The 21522-nt window shown below is 43.6% G+C and overlaps 1 protein-coding gene across 1 annotated transcript in view; it reads left to right on the top strand.

Moving 5' to 3' along the window:
• The window catches only part of LOC149453935 (venom factor-like), a 251889-nt gene that overhangs the window by 7435 nt on the left and 222932 nt on the right, over positions 1-21522 (top strand). Inside the window, exons 2-5 of the mRNA XM_089688006.1 lie at positions 5075-5261; positions 10807-10975; positions 16332-16402; positions 20193-20284. Of these exons, the coding sequence (XP_089544132.1) occupies positions 5075-5261; positions 10807-10975; positions 16332-16402; positions 20193-20284 (519 nt within the window). The remainder of the gene's footprint in view (positions 1-5074; positions 5262-10806; positions 10976-16331; positions 16403-20192; positions 20285-21522) is intronic.

The following is a 21522-nucleotide window of genomic DNA, read 5'->3' as shown; positions in this document are numbered from 1 at the left end:
TCTGAACCCCCCAGCTCTCCTGCCCCCCCCCCTCAGTGCAGCTGCAGCACAGGCAATTCTGAGATCAGAATGCATTAGTGTGGCAGAAGCTGTGTTCACTGACACTTCCATGTGCTGCTCTGCTGATGGGGAGTTGCTGGGGGTTGTCTCCCCCTGATCAAAGGGCTAAACTCTGATCTGCAGATGATGCCAGTTAAAGCAACCTGACAAGTAAAAAAAAAAAATGTTTTTTTTTCTTCTTTTTTTTTAAGAAAATGTTTCTCTGTTTAACCACTTATTAACCCTCAGTTTACTCTAATCAGCCTAATTGTGCTGAGCAAACATTTTAGCGCTATATAAATACTGTATAATAATAATTACCCACTTTCCATCCACCCTACAGCAGATTTACTGCTACAGGGGAGATATTCTGTGCAAAATCATGAATATAATCACATGATTGGGCACAGCAGAAGCCAATTAACAGGTGCCTTCCAAAGGATGAGCACTGCCACCCATTGATCATCCACGAGACTGACAAGAACACAGCACATCTTATGTAAACAAGGCAGAGCTGTGTTCTATCAGTGACAATCTGCTAGATTTTATTTCCCTGGAAAGCAGGGAATACAATCTAGCAGATTGCCTAGTAAAAGCAGCACACACAGTACACAAAGCACATAGCTAGGTATACAGTTAACCCCTTCCCTAGATGTTTAACCCCTTCCCAGCCAGTGTCATTAATACAGTGACAGTGTATATTTTTATCAATGATCACTGTATTAGTGTCACTGGTTCCCACAAAATGTCAGTTAGTGTCAGACTGTCCACTGCAATATCACAGTCCTGCTTTAAGTTGCTGATCGCCGCCATTACTAGTATGAAAAGAAATTCTAGTATAGATACATAGTTTATAGGTGCTGTACCTTTTGCACAATCCAATCAATATACGCTTATTGGGATTTTTTTTTACCGAAAATATGTGGCAGAATACATTTTGGCTTAAATTTATGAAGAAATTCGATTTTTTTTAATTTTTTGTTATTAGATATGGTTTATAGCAGAAATTAACCACTTCCCGTCCAGCCCATGTATATAAACGGCCGGACGGGAGCAGTGCAGGGGCGGGTAGCCATTTATAAACATCCTCCCCGCTTGTGCGTGCTCCCTGAGAGCACTCAGCACCGCAATCCAGTGCCCACTGGGACACCGATCATGTGATCACTGATTGGCCAATCAGTGATCACATGAAGAGTAGTAAGCAAGATGTCACTTCTGACATCATTGCTTACTACCTGTGAAATCTGTGAATGATTACAGAGATCACATGGTACAAGGCTATTCACAACAGCCCTGTAACATGTGACAAGCTGGGACCAATCACAGCTCACACAGTATTTCTCAATGGCTGCAAGAAAGCAGCCAGAGAGAAGGAGAAATGATTGCTTTTACAGCCTTTATGGGTGTAAAAGCAATCAGTGTAAAAAAAAATAAAAATTTTTTTTTCATCACCCCCCACAAGTAGTGGGTGACAGTATGTTTAAAAAAATAACATAAATAATAACATAAAAAAATTAAATAAAAAAAATATTTAGAAAAATTATAATTTTTGGTTAAACTAATTTGGGGTATTTTTTTTTTACTAAAAAGATAACTGAATACATTTTGCCCAAAATTTCTGAAGAAAGATTATCTATTTGCAAAATTTTATAAGAAAAACACTTTTTTTTCAAAATTTGTGGAATTTTTAATTTATATAGCAAAATAAATAAAAATCCCAGTGGTGAATAAATACCACCAAAATAAAGCTTTATCTGTCTCAAAAAAACTCGGCCTTACCATGCGGAGCTGCATAGGGAGTCCCTCCAGCACTTACCTTGTCCTTCGCTCCCGCGATGTGTCCCCTGCAGCATCCCTGGCCATCTCCTCCGGCTGATGCCGGCATCCGGCTTCTGTGTTCCGGTCCCTGTGACGTCGGGACGTACGGGCGCCGCTGGCGGCGGGAAATTTGAAAATTTAAAAAAAATTTCATTTTTTTTTCAAACAAATTTTACATAGTAAAACATTGCTGTTTCAACCCATTTCACACACATTTTGTCCCGAGTGCTTTGTCCGGCGCCCTGCCTGCATTTTGACTGTTCTTTCTGCCTGGAAACTGAGAAATGTCCATGGCGTCCAAAAAGCGTCCCTTTAGGTCAAAAGCGGTTTTAGATCGGCTAGAGAACAGCGATAGTAAATCAGGACCACTTGCAGAATTGAGTGATAATGATTCGTGGGGGAAATTCATCATCGGGCACTGAAAACGATTCTGCGACTTTGCTCAGTGATGTGCGAACTTGGCGCTATATTTCACATTTCAGTGTTTTTGGTTTGATTATATTATTGAATTAAATGTATTATTATATTATTATTTTTTATGATTATTTATTATATTATAATTTATGATTTCGTGTTTCAAATTTTATCCTACCCAGGATGTTGTTGTTCAGACAGATTTCAGTGAGTTATTCCTAAAAATTACAGCCTACAATAAAAAAACGACATATTTCCATGCAAAAAAATGGTACCAAAAATCTGAAATAATCATACCGCCGAGGAGGTTAATACACTTTTAACTATAAAACAATAAAACTCTCCCTGCAAAATGAACTGTTAAGGTATCTGTTAGACCAGCTTTTCTCAACCAGGGTGCCTTGAGGTTTCTTCAGGGGTGCCTTGGCAAAATGTCTAAAAATTGTCCAAAACTTGTAAACAAGCCAGAGGGTGGAACAAGCCTGCCTTTTAGTTACACAAAGCCACAGGTTTTCATTGTGCACCATTACGACCTTCTAGCCGCCGGTGTCCTGACAACCAATGACATCATCAGTTGATAAGGAGGATGTCGGCTGCCTGCACAGCATCCTAGTTTGACCCTCCCCTGCCCCCCTCCATCAGTGCTGGGGTCACATTAGCTCATTGATGGAGAAAAACTGAGGGAGAAGAGAAACATTGGAATACTAGTCAGTACCAGTGTGCAAAAGTGTATTTGTTTTGAAAGAATGAGTCCCCTCTAATGTTGGGTGTCCTACATGTGTGGATGTTGTGTTATATGAAACTATTAGAATAGTTTTTCACATTTTAGAATGGGGTGCCTCCAGACTGTCCAAAAATTTTAAAGGGTGTCTCGGGACTGTCCATAATTTTAAAGAGTGTCTTGACTGAAAAAAGGTTGAGAAACATTGCTTTAGACTGTAAATTGATAAAGATCTAGGAATTACTGTAATTACATTGACATGCAAAATCTTCAGCCAATAAAATAAATAGCACCTAATTGATTAACCACCTCCCGTCCTGTTTATAAATGGCACCCGCCATTTTGGACTGTGCTCCCTGGGAGCGCGCAGCACCGCGATCCGGTGCCTGCTGTGTCCTCCATACACAGTGGAACATCAATCGTTGTACGGGACCTCTGTGCGAGGTCCCGATCATGTGATCACTGATTGGCCGATCAGTGATCACATGCAGAGTAGTAAGTAAGATGTCACTTCTGACTTCATTGCTTACTACGTGTGAAATCTGTGAATGATCACAGAGGTCACATGGTACAAGGCTATTCACAACAGCCTTGTACCATGTGACAAGCTGTGACCAATCACAGCTCACACAGTAGTTCTCAATGGCTGCAAGAATGCAGCCAGAGAGAAGAAGAAATGATTGCTTTTACAGCCTTTATGAGTGTAAAAGCAATGTGTAAAAAAAAAAAAAAAATCTTCATCACCCCCCACAAGTAGTACAGTATCACCATGGTGACACTGTACTGCTAGGGTGACAGTATGTGGAAAAAAACATAAATAATAATATAAAAAAATAAAATAAAAATGTAAAAAAAATTTTTTTAAATTATAATTTTTGGTTATAAACTAATTTGGGTTATTTTTCTTTTTTTTACTAAAAAGATAACTGAATAAATTTTGGCCAATATTTATGATGAAATATTATTTATTTGCAAACATTTATAAGAAAAACACTTTTTTCACAATTTTTGGACTTTTTCATTTATATAGAAAAAAAAATAAAAATCCCAGCGGTGAATAAATACCACCAAAATAAAGCTTTATCTGTCTAAAAAAAAAAGCTAAAAAATTCATATGGGTTCAGTGTTGCATGACCACACAATTGTCATTCAAAGTGTGAAAGCATTGACAGCTGAAAATTGGCCTGGGCAGGAAGGGGGTAAAAGTGTCCGGACATGAAGTGGTTAATATAGTGGCCACAGAGAGGGTTAGTGTGAAGGGGGTGAAAGTGTCCGGATTTGAAGTGGTTAAAGCTGAAAATATATTCCTCAAAGCTTTAGTCACATGACTTACCTGTAATGAAGTCTATCCTCTGTTGTGCAGGTAGCTATAGCCGGAGAAATCTTCACTTCAGGGATGCCCTGTCCTCTTCCTGTCTCTGTACTTCTGGCACTGCATTGGTTAACAGCTTCAGGTTTTTAGACAGAACAGCAGTACAGATGGCCCACAGGGGTCCAACTACTTTCTCCTCATTCTTTCAGAACATTTATATCATTGCTTACACAGCCTGTATACAACTCCAGTTTGAACCATTGCATTCCAGACTGGTTTCAAATGCATTTTAAATACAGATTTAAATGGTGACGCTCATCAACTTTATATCAGGGGCGGACTGACCATTTGGAAACTCCGGCACTGCCCGAGGGCCCGGGGTCAGTAGGGGGCCCCATGAGATGCCCCTGGTACCTTTTTCATAGGCTTTTTTGAGTTTGGGCAAGGACACAGGGGCCCCATGATCCCCTTTGCCTGGGGGCCCCATGAATTGTCAGTCCACCCCTGCTTTATATACAACCACTTACACACCATATTATGCACACTGTGTTGTTTTCTTCAGCTTTGACATCATTCCTGGCTGTATCTGTCCAGATTGGTCTGAAGTCACCATTTTTAGTGATCTTGAGATGTTCTAAAGCTATAATATTTCCTGTCCATAAGAAAATTGAGATGTATAGGTTGCTGCATTAATTGTGTTGGCAGCACCTCCATTTTTTTCGAATGTATTGTTCACAATTTGATACAGTGTTATTGTCTCCTCTCAATAGATGCACCCTGATTACACCCAGCGTGCTACGTGCAGACTCTGAAGAAACCATTGTAGTAGATGGACACAATTCAGCATTTGAAGTTGACTACATCATCCAGGATTTCCCTGTTAAAAACTTAATACTTGCTCATGGCAAGATCACTATGAACAGTGGAAACCAAAACCTGGGAACGGCCAAAGTAACGGTAAGGCCTTAGGGAAATTCTATCTCCAGTCCACCCGTGAAGTATGTTTCGGGGCTTTCTTTGTCCACTTTTATTGAAAAGTCAAAGTTCCTTACAGCAGGATTCCCACACAAGGGCTTTAACTTCATACAGCATTTAAAAGCAAAAACGGAACTTCCTGGCTACAAAACAGCCCACCTTGGGCTACACAGTTCTCAGCCTAGAACACAGGCTCCCAATCCAGAACACAATGGTGTTCACACGCTGCAGCAACTGTAACTCCAAGTTTTGATCTGGTCATTGCAGACAAACACCCTTCCCTTGTAGGTCCATTCACCTGCGGCTCCCTGGCAGTACAATAGTCTCTTTGGGAGGGTAGAACCCTAATCCAGTTAGCCCCTAGGTCAGTGATGGCGAACCTTTTTGAACCCGAGTGCCCAAAACTGCAACACAAAACCAACTTTTTTATTTCAAAGTGCCAACACTGCAATTAACCACTTGCCTACCGGGCACTTCTACCACCTTCCTGCCCAGACCAATTTTCAGCTTTCAGTGCTGTTGCACTTGACAATGACAATTGTGCAGTCATGCAACACTCATTTTTTCACACAAATAGAGCTTTTTTGGTGGTATTTAAACACCACTGGGTGTTTTATTTTTTGCACTATAAATGAAAAAAGAGCAAAAAATTAAAAACATAAAAGGTTTTCTTTGCTTCTATTATAAAATTTTGCAAACAGGTAATATTTTTTCTTTGATGTGCGTTGGTGAGGCTGCACTAATAGGCAGCACTGATGGGCATTGATGAGGTGGCACAGATGGGTAGCACTGATGAGGCAGCACTGGTGGGCATTGATGAGGAGGCACTGACGATGCACTGATATGCAGCAATGATGGGCACTGATAAGCGGCACTGACTGATAGCACCAACTGGAGGCACTGACAGACGGCACTGATCGGCGGCATTGCTGGGCATCATTGATGGGTGGCACTGATGGGCAGCACTGACGGGCGGCACTGCTGGACAGCACTGACAGGTGGCACTGCTGGGCAGCACTGACAGGTGGCACTGCTGGGCAGCACTGACAGGCGACACTGCTGGGCACTGACGGGTGACACTTCTGGGCACTGATGGATGACACTGCTGGGCACTGCTGGGCATCATTGATGGGTGGCACTGATGGGCAACACTGCTGTTCAGCACTGACAGGTGGCACTGCTGGGCAGCACTGACAGGTGGCACTGCTGGGCAGCACTGACAGGCGACACTGCTGGGCACTGATGGGTGACACTTCTGGGCACTGATGGATGACACTGCAAGCAGTTAATCTCACCTCTGGCAGTGTTGGTGTGGCTTCCAACCCAGCAGCTCATTCCCATCCACGCTGAACACGTTGCCCCTGGCCCCGGAGCAGTGTGGGAGCCTCTTCCTCTCTTCCACGCCCATCCCCGGCTACATCACCCCTGGTGCCAGATCCGCATAGGAGCCGTTTCCTCTCGTCCACACCCACCCTGGCCCCAGAGACATGTGGGAAATGTAGTTTGATGGGGGTCCAGTGTGGACAAGATCTGGATGGCCGGTCAGTATGCGTGGTCCGTGTGCGCTCATCTTCCTCTTCTTCCTGGCGTGCCCACTGAGATGGCTCTGCGTGCCATAGGTTCGCCATCACTGCCCTATACTATACACTCACTGGCCACTTTATTAGGTACACCAGTTCAATTGCTCAGTAACACAAATTGCTAAATTTGACGACTTGCTGAAGTTCAAACTGAGCATCAGAATGGGGAAGAAAGGGGATTTAAGTGACTTTGAACATTGCATGGTTGCAGATCTACTGGGATTTTCACACACAACCATCTCAAGGGTTTACAGAGAATGGTCCAAAAAAGAGAAAATATCCAGTGAGTAGCAGTCATGTGGATGAAAATACTTTGTGGACATCAAACACACTTCCCTTGTAGGTCCATTCACCTGCTGCTCCTTGGCAGTACAATAGTCTCTTTGGGAGGGTGGAACCCTAATCCAGTTAGCCCCTATACTATACACTCACCAGCCACTTTTTTAGGTACACCAGTTAAATTGCTCGGTTACACAAATTGCTAACCAGTCAATCACATGGCAGCAACTCGGCGATGTGGTGAAGACGGTTTGCTGAAGTTCAAAGCGAGCATCAGAATGGGGAAGAAAGGGGATTTAAGTGACTTTGAACATTGCATGGTTGCTGATCTACTGGGATTTTCACACACAACCATCTCTAGAGTTTACAGACAATGGTCCATAAAAGAGAAAATATCCAGTGAGTGGCAGTTGTGTGGATGAAAATGCTTTGTTGATGTGAGAGGAGAATGGGTAGACTGGCTTGAGATGATAGAAAGGCAACAGCATGTTCAGAATTTGGCATAAACAACATGAAAGCATGGATCCATCCTGCCTTCAGGCTGGTGGTGTAATGGCGTGGTTGATATTTTTTGGCACTAGCAAGGTGTACCTAATAAAAGTGGCTGGTGAGTGTAAGTACTGTGTACATCTGCACAATCAGAATAGTGGTTGTCCTCAAAACCTAGACCCAGGATTGGACACTTCATCCGTCTCTACGAAACCTCCAGCCTCCAGGACCCAACTTCAATCCAGTGTCCTCTGTATAAACACAAGCACCCTGGAGCCCCTCAACCTGCCTGGATGAGAACCCTAGCTGTCATAAAACACTTTTTATACTGTTTTATATTTTTTATACACGTTTCTTTCAAACTATACAAAAGGGACAATCAGATGTAAGCAAGGGCGGACTGACCATTGGGAAACTCGGGCACTGCCGAGGGCCCGGGGTCAGTAGGGGGCCCCATGAGATGCCCCTGGTACCTTTTTTTCATAGGCTTTTTGAGTTTGGGCAAGGACACAGGGGCCCCATGATCCCCTATTGCCCGGGGGCCCCATGAGTTGTCAATTCGCCCCTGGTTACAGAACAGGTTAATGTTAGGGTTGGGTTCTTGGAAAGATTAATGTTAGTGTAAAGTTTGGGGTTTTGGTGGAGTTTAATATTACAAGGATTGATGTGAGGGCTACTGGGAAAATTAGTGTTACAGGAAGGGTTAAAGTAAGGGCTGGGATTACAGAGAAGGTTAGTGTGGGGGTTAAAGGGGGAGTTATTATAGGTTTTGGAGTTACGGGGGGGGGTTAGTGTGAGGGTTACAAGGAAAGCTAAAGCTAAGGCTAGTTGGGTAAATTGGGATTACAGGGAGTTAGTATTAAATTGGGGTTGTAGAGAGGGATATTTCAAGTAGAGGGATCTTTCTAAATGAGGAGAACTTAGAAAACATTTTTTTTTCATATGTGTGTATGTTGAATGAATAGAATGTTGAAGCGGAGTTCCGGCCCCTGCCACCTTCCCAAAAAAAAATTAAAAGTCAGCAACTACAAATACTGTGGCTGCTGACTTTTGATAGTAAGACACTTACCTGTCCATGCGTCCAGTGGTGTCCTCATCCTGAGCCGATTCTTCAATAGGCTGTCGGGTGCTGGCACTGACATCTTGACTAAGGGAAAGTGGCGGTGAAGCCTCACGGCTTCACCGCCGGTTTCCTTCTGCGCTACTCTTTGTCACTCGGCTGCAGTCCTCTGGGACCTTGGAAGTGTCCCAGAGGGGTGCTGTGGCAAAGTGATCCGGAAGTGGGAGTGGGTACCTATCGAAACCAGTTACCTGCTCCCCCCAAAAGGTGCCAAATGTGGCAGCAGAAGTGGGGGGGGGGAGGCAGAAAAGCAGAGCTTCCACTTTTGGGTGGAACTCCACTTTAAGTTTTAATTTTGTATATACTTTTATTATATACTTGAGTTCAGGCCTACATATGCCTGGCTTCAAAGAGGAGCTGGAACCTCCTATCCTCCCAGTAAGGTGGTTTCTTAGCATTTATTTGGATGTGCAGGTCCCACGGAACTACACCCATGACCAGCTATACAACCAGCCATTTGAGGGTCTTAAAGATCAGTTAAGAGCAGGGGCGGACTGACAACTCATGGGGCCCCTGGGCAATAAGGGATCATGGGGCCCCTGTGTCCTTGCCCAAACTCAAAAAATCCTATGAAAAAGGTACCAGGGGTATCTCATGGGGCCCCCTACTGACCCCCGGCCCCCGGGCAGTGCCTGAGTTTCCAAATGGTCAGTCCGCCCCTGGTTAAGAGTTGATATAAGCACACTGTGACAGTCAGTGACGGGACAAGGTCATCCAGTGCCCAGGGCAAAGATACCAAACTGCATTCATGATGTTCAGGTTTATGGGATACTACGCCCAGCAGTCACTCACTTGTCGAAATCACTGTACAGCTCCGTTTTAACACAAGTCATATGCTTGTGTGGATGACTATCCATTCCTGGCCTATTTTGGACACTTATTCACTCGGTGGTGCAGGCTGTGCTCCTGATTTAGTCAAGGACTGAATCGTCCAGTGCTTATCTGTTCCTGTCCTAATTTATCATTCTAGCTTTGGAATGTGCGCACACTGGAAGAGACTCACGCTGACACACAAGTTCAGTCTATGAATACTTCTAGTTTATTATAATGAGAAAGTGAGCTTATATATGCAGAATGATGCAAAAGTCATGTGACAACAGCATAAGCATTATATTAGTCTTTGAATGGTCATTTCCACACGAAAACAATCTCTGTCATGGTATAGGTGTGATCTTCTTCCAGGTCTTATCTATAGAAAGAAAAACATTCCTTTTGTCTTCCAAATCACACGGTGGGAGGGGTCGGTGCGTGTGAGCAAACATTTCTTAAGCAAGGATTTCTTTGAAGTACCACAAAGCCCAACAGGCAGAAAATATTCACACAACATATATATTCATGCTAAACATTTATAAATATGAAGAAAGAAATAGTATTACAGTATCAAAGTAAATATGTATAAAAATAGTGTATATATATATATATATATATATATATATTCAATAGGAAACAAAATAGACATTTTCCCAAATCCATCACACTCCCTCCCCCCAACCTCTTTCCTGCTAGTACAATTCCTGTGTGTCTGTGAACTTTGCTGCCTGCTTGTTAATACAGGAGCACAGCACTGGCAGGAAGGAGGAGGGTAAGTGAGAACACAGCCCGTACCCTGTCCCAGCTCTCTCCTCCTCTCCTCTCTGCTCCCAGCACTGGGCTAACAGTAGTGGTGATTCCGTTGTCGCTACTCCTGTCAGCTTTGTAACAGAAGGAAAGCACCCCCATTCATACAGTAAACCATTGCACCCAGGGCAGCCGCCCCTCTCACCCACCCCTTTTCCCGGCCCTGGTGACAGTTATCATCTATGGCATGCCTTGAATGTAACATATACTGCGCATGCACCAGTAAACAGATTGTAAATAAAAACAAAGCAGAAAACCACAATGTTATGTTTAATGGAGGATCTAATAATATTTAATAAAAAAAAACATTTATTAAACATTTCTAAATAGAACTTTCTTTAAGAAATGGTTAAATCTGTGGGTAAGCCCAACTTTAAGATCTACAGCAAGAGTTTCATGTGATATTTGAGCTTAGAACAATGTTTTTCTTTTTCTTATCTAGATTTCGGGTAAAGATTTATTAAAAAACCCAAGGAAGAAACAATATGTATCTGTAGAAGTGAAGTCCAACAATCCACCATGCAAAGTGGAGAAAGTTCTTCTTCTGATCTTTCACAGTGGATACATCTTCCTACAGACAGACAAACCCATCTACACCCCGGGGACATCAGGTACTTGTCTGTATAATGTAGCAGCAAAATGAAGAAATGATACTATTGTTGACTTTAGAAAGACTTCTATCACTCCACCTCCCTGGTCAAATGATAAAATATCAGCCACAGAATAAGTGCATTGTTATCAGCCAGATGGTCAACTCATCGATATAAATGTGACCATTTGTGGACACTGGGCATGCATAGCATGTCCAAAAGAACTTAGTAGAAGTACAAATGTTAGGTGTTGTAGGCCTTGTCCTTCTTCATTTCTGCAGCTCCCCTCCCCCCATGGGAGTTACTGTGTAAATACAGTAGCTGTATAAGCTTCTGCTGTAAAAAAATTGACCTTCTGACACAATGTTCATAAACACTCTCTCACCTGGAACAAGTATAGAAATATGGGTGACACAGTGGCTAAGTGGTTAGCACTTCTGCCTGGCAGTACTAAGGTTGCCGGTTCAAATTCCAACCACAGCACCACCTGCCTGGAGTTTGCATGTTCTCCCTGTGCCTGTGTGGGTTTCCTCCGGGTACTCCGGTTTCCTCCCCCACTCCAAAGACATGCTGGTAGATTAATTGGCTCCTATCTAAATTGGCCATGGTATGTGTATGTATGAATGTGAGTTAGGGACCTTAGATTGTACACCCCTTGAGTGTTAGGGACTGATGTGAATGTACAATATATATGTAAAGCGCTGCGTAAATTGACGGCGCTATATAAGTACCTGAAATAAATAAATAAGGGATTCTGACACTCATTTACTGAATGCTTTTTCTGGGTCTGCAACTCAAAAACAAAACAGAGCCAGACACCGCCAGAAAACTAGCATTTTCAGAAAGGGGCCAGCAATGGCAATTCCAACACTTTTCTCATGACAGAGTCACCTGAAAGCCCCAAATGATTTCACTTTCAGTTTAAAGTGGTTCTAAAGGCTTAAGGTTTTTTACCTTCATGAATTCTATGCATGAACGTAAAAAACCTTCTGCGTGCAGCATCCCCCCAGCCCCCTTAACCTCCCTAGTGGTCTGATTATGTCAGTATTTCTGTGCTCAAAGCGGTACATTTTTTTGCATGGAAATATGTCGTTTTTTTTATTGTAGGCCTGTAATTTTTAGGAATAACTCACTGAAATCTGTCCGAACAAGAGTCTAGTAAACATCCCGGGTATGATAAAATTTGAAACACGAAATCATAAATTATAATTTAATGAATAATCATAAAAAATAATAATATAATAATACATTTAATTCAATAATATAATCAAACCAAAAACTCTGAAATGTGAAATATAGCGCCAAGTTCGCACATCACTGAGCAAAGTCACAAACTCGTTTTCAGTGTCTGATGATGAATTTCCCCCACGAATCATTATCACTCAATTCTGCAAGTGGTTCTGATTTACTATCGCTGTTCTCTGGCCGGTCTAAAACCGCGTCTGACCTAAAGGGATGCTTTTTGGACGCCATGGACGTTTCTCAGCTTCCAGGCAGAAAGAACAGTAAAAATGAAGGCAGGGCGCCGGACAAAGCACTCGGGACAAAATGTATGTGAAATGGTTTGATACAGTAATGTTATACTATGTGATTTTAGTGAATGTCACATTTTGACATTTTTAAATTTCCTGCCAATTCCATCCCCCGTACGTCCCGACGTCGCAGGGAACGGAACACAGATGCCGGCATCGGCCAGAGGAGATGGCCGAGGACACTGTGCTGGAGAGATCCCAGAGCAGCGCTGCAGTGTATTCCTGAGTGTAGCTCGGGGTTACCGCTTGTGGTGTTGAAACTTTACCCCGAGCTACACTCGGGAATACCGCCAGGGAGGTTAATACTCACCTAAGCCACCTGTCGATCCAGCGATGTGCACTGGAATCTCGGCTATACCGGGACTCCCTCTTTTCACTGGCTGAGACAGAAGCAGGAGCCATTGACTCCCACTGCTGTCAATCACAGCCAGTGAGCCAATGAGAAAAGAGAGGGGGTGGGGCCGAACCACAGCTCCTTGTGTGTAAATGGACACAGAGCAGTGGGTGCCCCCATAGCAAGCTGCTAGCTGTGGGGGCACCCGACAGGAGGGATGGGCCAGGGGAGCCTGCGGGGGACCCGAGAAGTGGAGGATGAAGCCTGCTTTGTGCAAAACCATTAAACACAGCAGGTAAGTATAGAATTTTCGCTATTTTATCTTAAAAAACAAATAAGCCTTTAGAATCATTTTAAATCAGCTAAGTACATTCCAGGTGCATCTACAGTATACAAAGACAAGCAAAGAGTCTTACAGTTTGCTTTCTTTAGAAAGTAGAAAAAAGCCTGTCCCCTGCCAGCATGCTGCAGAGGGGGACCTCTGTGTGGAAGCAATGGTCTCTCTGCAGAGGTCCAAAATGCGCCCTGCTGAATCAGAGCTAGAGATTTACACTTAGGAAAGCTCCTGCTCCCTGTTGGTTGGACGGCTATTCACTTTAGGCTCAAGTCACACAAACCCTAACACAAGAATAAGAATCTTTATTTTTACTTGCGTGAATGTAGTTTTCAAATATGATTCACCTTGGTTGAAAATAACTGTCACGTTTTTTAAAATAAGGATCTGTTTTTAGCTATGTGATTGTAATTTTTAAATATGATTCAATTTGGCTCTAAATATCTGTCACTTTTTTTAAAACAAGGATCTTCTAGGGCAGTGGTCTCCAAACTGCGGTCTGGGGGCCGGATGTGTCCCTTTGCCTGAGTTTATCTGGCCCTTGGGGCATTATTCCACCAACAGTCACCAATGGTGGAGCACCATTCCGCCTACTGACACCATCAATGGGGTATTGTACTTCACACTGGTATCAACAATGGAGCACTATTCCTCTCCCGTGTCCCGCTTTCTTGACGACTTCGCCACCTGGCTACCCTTCTTTCTCTCCTCTGAGCTACCCACTATCATTCTTGGAGACTTCAACATCCCTATCAACATCAAAACCCGGCTACATCCCAACTCTTCCACATAACCTCTTCTTTTGCACTAGCACAGTGCATACAGTCCTCCACTCTGACGGGAACACTCTTGACCTTGTCTTCTCTCACCTTTGCACTCCCGGCAACCTCATAAACACCCCCTTCTCCTCTTTCCGATCACAACCTCATCACCTTCTCCGTCTCCTCGTCCTCAAACACCTATTCCTCCAAATGGCAAACAATTACCAGCAGAAACCTGGAACCCTGCTCCCTTCCACTCTGCAACTGACCAACTTTACGACCGCATCCATTCCCTGTCCTGCCCCTGACCTGGCCACCACTGTATACAACTCGCTTCCAGCCGCTCTAGACGCGCTCGCACCCCCAACAACATGAAGCATTAGGCCCCGACCGCTACAACCCTGGCAGACCGACCACACCAGAAACCTCAAGCGTTGTAGTCGTGCGCTGGAGCGACTATGGCGTTAAACCAAATCCCTACAAGCGTTCACCCGCTATAAATCTGCCTTCTTAACGTACACTTCCTCCCTTCACGCTGCCAAACAAGCCTACTTTATTACCCTCATTAATACCTTCTCCTCCAGTCCTCGCCGGCTCTTCTCCACTTTTAGCTCTCTACTTTCTCCGCCTCCACCTCCCCCCAGTACCTCACTTACCGCCAATGAGATTGCCAACTACTTCAAAAACAAGATCGACGCAATTCGTAGGGACTTCGCCACTGCTCAGACACCCACCCCACTTAACAGTTCTCACACAATAACCCCCTCAACACTTTGCTCCCTTGACCTCACTACTACCGAAGAGGTCACTAAGATTTTCTCCGAAGCCCGCCACACCACCTGCCCCCTGGACCCTGCCCCTCACAACTCCTGCGGTCCCCCTCCTCTTCCATCCTATGCTCCCTCACTCACATCTTCAATCTTTCCCTCTCCACCGGTATCTTCCCCTCCCCTCTAAAGCACGTGCACATCACTCCCATACTTAAGAAACCCTCCCTGGACCCCTCCGACCTGAACAACCTAAGACCCATCTCCCTGCTGCCATTTACCTCTAAACTCCTAGAACGCTTAGTCTACAATCGCCTGAACTCCCATCTCACCGACAACAACCTTCTTGACCCTTTACAGTCCGGCTTCCGCCCCCTATACTCCACCGAAACTGCCCTACTCAAACTCACCAATGACCTACTAACTGCCAAAACCAATGGCCACTATACTATACTCCTACTACTTGACCTCGGGTACTAGGTGTAATCCTAGACTCCAATCTGTCCTTTCAACCCCAGGTCCAATCACTGACAAACTCATGTAGACTTCACCTCCGCATCATCTCCAAAATACAACCGTTCCTAACCTCGGAAACCACTAAGCAACTCATCCACTCCCTTACTATATCACGCCTTGACTACTGTAACTCCCTCCTCACTGGCCTACCTCATCGCAGGCTATCGCCACTCCAGTCCATCAGAAATGCTGCTGCCAGACTCATTCACCTTATTAACCACTCTGTATCTGCCACCCCTCTCTGCCAATCCCTCCACTGGCCTCCACTCAGTGTCCTCCACCCCTCTCTGCCAATCCCTCCACTGGCCTCCACTCAGTGTCCTCCACCCCTCTCTGCCAATCCCTCCACTGGCTTCCAATTGCCCAACGAATAAAATTCAAAACACTAACACTGACGTATAAAGCCGTTCATAACACTGCCCCTAATTACATCACCGAACTTATCTCTAAATACCACCCAAACCGTACTCTTCACTCTTCGCAAGACCTCCTACTCTCTAGCGCTCTTGTCTCCTCCTCCCATGCTCGTCTCCAGGATTTCTCAAGGGCTTCACCCATCCTCTGTAACTCCCTACCCCAAGCTATCAGGCTATCACCTACTCTGCTCACTTTTAGGCGCACTCTGAAAACTCATCTCTTCAGGGAAGCCTACCCCGACCCCAGCTAATACTGGAATCCCCTACTCCTCCTACCACTCCATCCCCCACAGCTAATTACCTCTTATACCACTATCCCCTCCCTCCTAGATTGTAAGCTCCAAGGAGCAGGTCCCTCTAATTCCTCTTGTATTGAACTGTATTGTTACTGTACCCCTCCATAATGTAAAGCGCTGAGCAAACTGTCGGCGCTATATAAGTCCTGTATTATAATAATAATAATAATTCTGAGCATTCTCTACTCCCACTGGCTACAGTCCAGCTCCCTAAAGTCTGAGGGACAGTAAACTGGCCCTTTGCGTAGAAAGTTTGGAGACAACTGTTCTAGGGCGTTGACTTTTCGTCTTGGGCCCATTATGTTACTGTAAGTAATCGTTTTTTGAAACATTGTAAATAGTAATGATTGAAATACAGAAAACCATGTTTGTCACATTCCAGAAATATGATTGTGTTGTGGTCTCTCTTCTGTTCCTCTAGTTCAATATAGACTTTTTCCTGTAAATTTCAACATGCAGCCTACAAACAAGGCAGTGCAAGTAGAGGTCCTGGTAAGTACAATGTATCTGCTGTTCTCCCATTGGGAGTCCCTTTGATGGCCACTGAGACAGTCTTATTGGATGGGGGGGGGGGTCTGGGGGGGTAGTGCATAGTGGGGCTTCTCATGTCATCAGGATACGTCAAGTGCGATGATATCAGAGGGGAACTCAGAAGAGGGTTTCTTGGCTAACCAAGAATGTATTATGTGTTGTCTGCTCTTAAACAAAACTTTACTTTTTTCAAGACCTCATTTAGGCCTGGTTCACACTAATGCGATGTGATTTTGATCCAATTTGAGGTGCAATTATCTATGTACGTGTGACTTCTTAGCAATTTTGAGGTGATTTTATGACTACTACTACAACAACTACTACTTCTACTACTACTATCACTACCAGGGGCGGACTGACAACTCACGGGGCCCCCGGGCAATAGGGGATCATGGGACCCCTGTGTCCTTGCCCAAACTCAAAAAAGCCTTTGAAAAAGGTACCAGGGGCATCTCATGGGGCCCCCTACTGACCCCGGGCCCTCGGGCAGTGCCCGAGTTTCCAAATGGTCAGTCCGCCCCTGACTACTACTACCACTTCTACTATGACTACTACTACCACTTCTACTACGACGACTGTTACTACTACTACTACAACAACTACTACTACTGCTATTTCTATTACAACCACTACTGCAACTTATACAACTACTGCTACCACAACAATTAATACTACTACTACAATTACTACTACTTCTACTACTACTATTTCTACTACTACTACAACTACTACTGCTACTACTACTTCTTCTTCTACTACAACTACTACTACGATTACTACTACTACTGCTGCTAATACTCTTTCTACTACTACTGCTACTGCTACTACTTCTATTACTCCTAAAACTACTACTACTACTATGACTACTTCTACTACTATTATTACAATTATTACTGCTTCTACTGGTACTACTTCTTCTTCTACTATTACTACTACTACTTCTATTACTACTGCTACTACTACTATGACTACTACAACCGCTACTACTACAACTATGACAACTTCTACTACTACTTTTGAAGGACTAAGGATTTCCCTGGGAGGAGACCAGAGTGTTATTATAACATGAAATTGCTTTCCAAATCGCATGTACACAAGATTTCTGTGCATTTCCATTGAAGTCTATGGGGCCTATAGTGCACTGGAATGGCACTGAAGTAGTACAGAAACCTTTTCCAAAATCTCCCCGTGCTCAAACACATTGATTTGAATGGCTAACATTTAAAATAATGTGATTTCCATTGTTTTGTGATTTTTGTTGTGATTCAAGCCACACATTAATTCTCACTAATGTGAACCAAGCCTTACACATTTGCGGTTGGAGGAAGGTAGAGTAATGGATGGTGGTGTACACATGCCATGGCCATCCAGCAAACCATTGTGGTGCAGCACTAGATAACATTGAAGAGCATACATATTTCCTATGATAGTCACTAGATGATGCTGAGGAGCATACTTATTTCCTATGATAGTCACTAGATGATGCTGAGGAGCATACTTATTTCCTGTGATAGTCACTAGATGATGCTGAGGAGCATACTTATTTCCTATGAAAGTCACTAGATGATGCTGAGGAGCATACTTATTTCCTATGATAGACACTACATGATGCAGAGGAGCATACTTATTTCCTATGAAAGTCACTAGATGATGCTGAGGAGCATACTTATTTCCTGTGATAGTCACTAGATGATGCTGAGGAGCATACTTATTTCCTATGAAAGTCACTAGATGATGCTGAGGAGCATACTTATTTCCTATGATAGACACTACATGATGCAGAGGAGCATACTTATTTCCTATGAAAGTCACTAGATGATGCTGAGGAGCATACGTTTTTCCTATGAGAGTCACTAGATGATGCTGAGGAGCATACTTATTTCCTGTGATAGTCACTAGATGATGCTGAGGAGCATACTTATTTCCTATGAAAGTCACTAGATGATGCTGAGGAGCATACTTATTTCCTATGATAGACACTACATGATGCAGAGGAGCATACTTATTTCCTATGAAAGTCACTAGATGATGCTGAGGAGCATAAGTTTTTCCTATGAGAGTCACTAGATGATGCTGAGGAGCATACTTATTTCCTATGAGAGTCACTAGATGATGCTGAGGAGCATACTTATTTCCTATGAGAGTCACTAGATGATGTTGAGGAGCATACTTATTTCCTATGAGAGTCACTAGATGATGCTGAGGAGCATACGTATTTCCTATGAGAGTCATTAGATGATGCTGAGGAGCATACTTATTTCCTATGATAGTCACTAGATGATGCTGAGGAGCATACTTATTTCCTATGAGAGTCACTAGATGATGCTGAGGAGCATACGTATTTCCTATGAGAGTCACTAGATGATGCTGAGGAGCATACTTATTTCCTGTGATAGTCACTAGATGATGCTGAGGAGCATACTTATTTCCTATGAGAGTCACTAGATGATGCTGAGGAGCATACTTATTTCCTATGAGAGTCACTAGATGATGCTGAGGAGCATACTCATTTCCTATGATAGTCACTAGATGATGCCAAGGAGCATACTTATTTTCTATGAGAGTCACTAGATGATGCTGAGGAGCATACTTATTTCCTGTGATAGTCACTAGATGATGCTGAGGAGCATACTTATTTCCTATGAAAGTCACTAGATGATGCTGAGGAGCATACTTATTTCCTATGATAGACACTACATGATGCAGAGGAGCATACTTATTTCCTATGAAAGTCACTAGATGATGCTGAGGAGCATAAGTTTTTCCTATGAGAGTCACTAGATGATGCTGAGGAGCATACTTATTTCCTATGAGAGTCACTAGATGATGCTGAGGAGCATACTTATTTCCTATGAGAGTCACTAGATGATGCAGAGGAGCATGCTTATTTCCTATGATAGACACTAGTTATGCGGAGGAGCATGCTTATTTCCTATGATAGTCACTAGATAATGCTGAGGAGTGTACATATTTCTTATGATAGACACTAGATGATGCAGAGGAGTATACTTATTTCCTATGATAGTCACTAGATGATCCTGAGGCGCATGCTTTTTTCCTATGATAGTCACTAGTTGATGCTGAGGAGTGTACGTACTTCCTATGATGGTCACTAGTTGATGCTGAGGAGTGTACGTACTTCTTATGATAATCACTAGATGATGTTGAGGAGTGTACTCATTTCCTAAAATAGTCACTAGATGACACTAAGGACCATACTCATTTCCTAAAATAGTCACTAGATGACACTGAGGACCATACTTATTTCCTAAAATAGTCACTGCCATCTAGAAGCATACTGTATTGTGGCCACTAGATGGTCCTGACTATCATAGGAAATAAGTGTGCTCCTCAGCACCACATATTGGCCAAAATGCCTTATTCTCCACATTCACACACAGGGATTGCAGAGAATATAGCTGTAGAACATCCTGTGAAGTAATTCTTATTGCACCTTTGCTAATCGCCCCCCCACCCACTCATGCATACTTACTCATATCCAATGGTGTGACCTCCATTACATGTCTACATCCAGTGTTCAAAGGCTCCCTCTCCTGGTTGTCCCTGCACAGTACAGCCTCATAGACTTCTATGGGGCACGTCTACCTTCATGTCCTGGCTGGAAGATGGGTCTATAGAAGTCAACGGAACTGTATAGTGTAGTCCTGTAGCTTGACTACTTAGTGAATCTGGAAGCAAAGCTATTCACGCAATGTATGTCCAGTAATAACTATTCATTTCTGTGGTTTAGAATCCAGATGGGATTATGGTGAAAGATGAACAACTTATTCCTGACACAACTGGCATAATTTCGAAGACCTTCAAATTGACTGATGTTCCAAGGTAGGGAGGACAAATCAATGTAACTGATAATTTTGGATAACTTTGCATGAACCTTTAAATAATTGAATTCCAGACATGGCAATTTTTACACATTTATATTGGCCCAGTTTGGACCAATGTGCTTATGCATATACCATAACTATGGGATCCCCCTGGAAGCTGGACATCATGGTAGTAGGCACCACTTTCCAGGTCCTGTGTTGGGAAACTGCCCTTCTACTTACTGAACATAGACGGTCACTTGTTCTGCATGGGCGCCATTCAGGGAACACTTTGCATTTTCTCACTGATTACAAAGTGTTATCTGATTGGATGAGCTAGAGATTGTGACTAGAGATGAGCGAATCGAAGTAGCCAAAGTGGAATTCGAGTCGAATATCGGAAAAATTTTGATTCGCGCCGAATCCGAAAAATAGCCTACTTCGGACGCGCGAATCGAAATTTTTCCGAAAATGGCGGCTGACATGTGCGACGACGGAGCGGGGATGTCTGGGAAGGCGCGCAGACAAGGCGCGCTGACCCATAATGCATTCCTCAACAACATGTGATCGCATCAGCCAATCAGCAGCCAGCCAGCACTGTGTAATGGTCGAGCTATAAATAGCGGCCATTTTGGAATTCTTCATTTGCCTGCAGTCATTGAACAGAGGCAGGCCGCTCTGTATTAGGGACAGGGACAGAGTTAGGGCCACAGAAACGATACTTGGGGACAGAGAAACGTTACTTAGGGACAGAGAACCATTACTCAGGGACACAGAATTGTTAATGAGGGCCACAGAATCGTTACTTAGGGACAAAGAAACGCTAGTTAGGGCCACAGAATTCTTACTCAGGGACAGACAGAATTGTTACTGAGTGCCAGAGAATTGTTACTTAGGGCCACAGAAACGTTATTAGGGCCACAGAATTGTTACTCAGGGACAGACAGAATTGTTACTGAGTGCCAGAGAATTGTTACTTAGGGCCACAGAAACGTTATTAGGGCCACAGAATTGTTACTCAGGGACAGACAGAATTGTTACTGAGTGCCAGAGAATTGTTACTTAGGGCCACAGAAACTTTAGTTAGGGCCACAGAATTGTTACTCAGGGACAGACACAGAATTGTTACTGAGGGCCACAGAACTGTTACTTAGGGCCACAGAAACTTTAGTTAGGGCCACAGAATTGTTACTCAGGGACAGACACAGAATTGTTACTGAGGGCCACAGAACTGTTACTTAGGGCCACAATTGTTAC

Source organism: Staurois parvus, unplaced genomic scaffold, assembly GCF_062004578.1.
Source record: "Staurois parvus isolate SC_StPar_1 unplaced genomic scaffold, SC_StPar_1.0 ptg000444l, whole genome shotgun sequence".
Taxonomy (NCBI): Eukaryota; Metazoa; Chordata; class Amphibia; order Anura; family Ranidae; genus Staurois; species Staurois parvus.
Note: the sequence above shows the minus strand (reverse complement) of the source record. Positions and strands in the feature narration are given on the sequence as shown.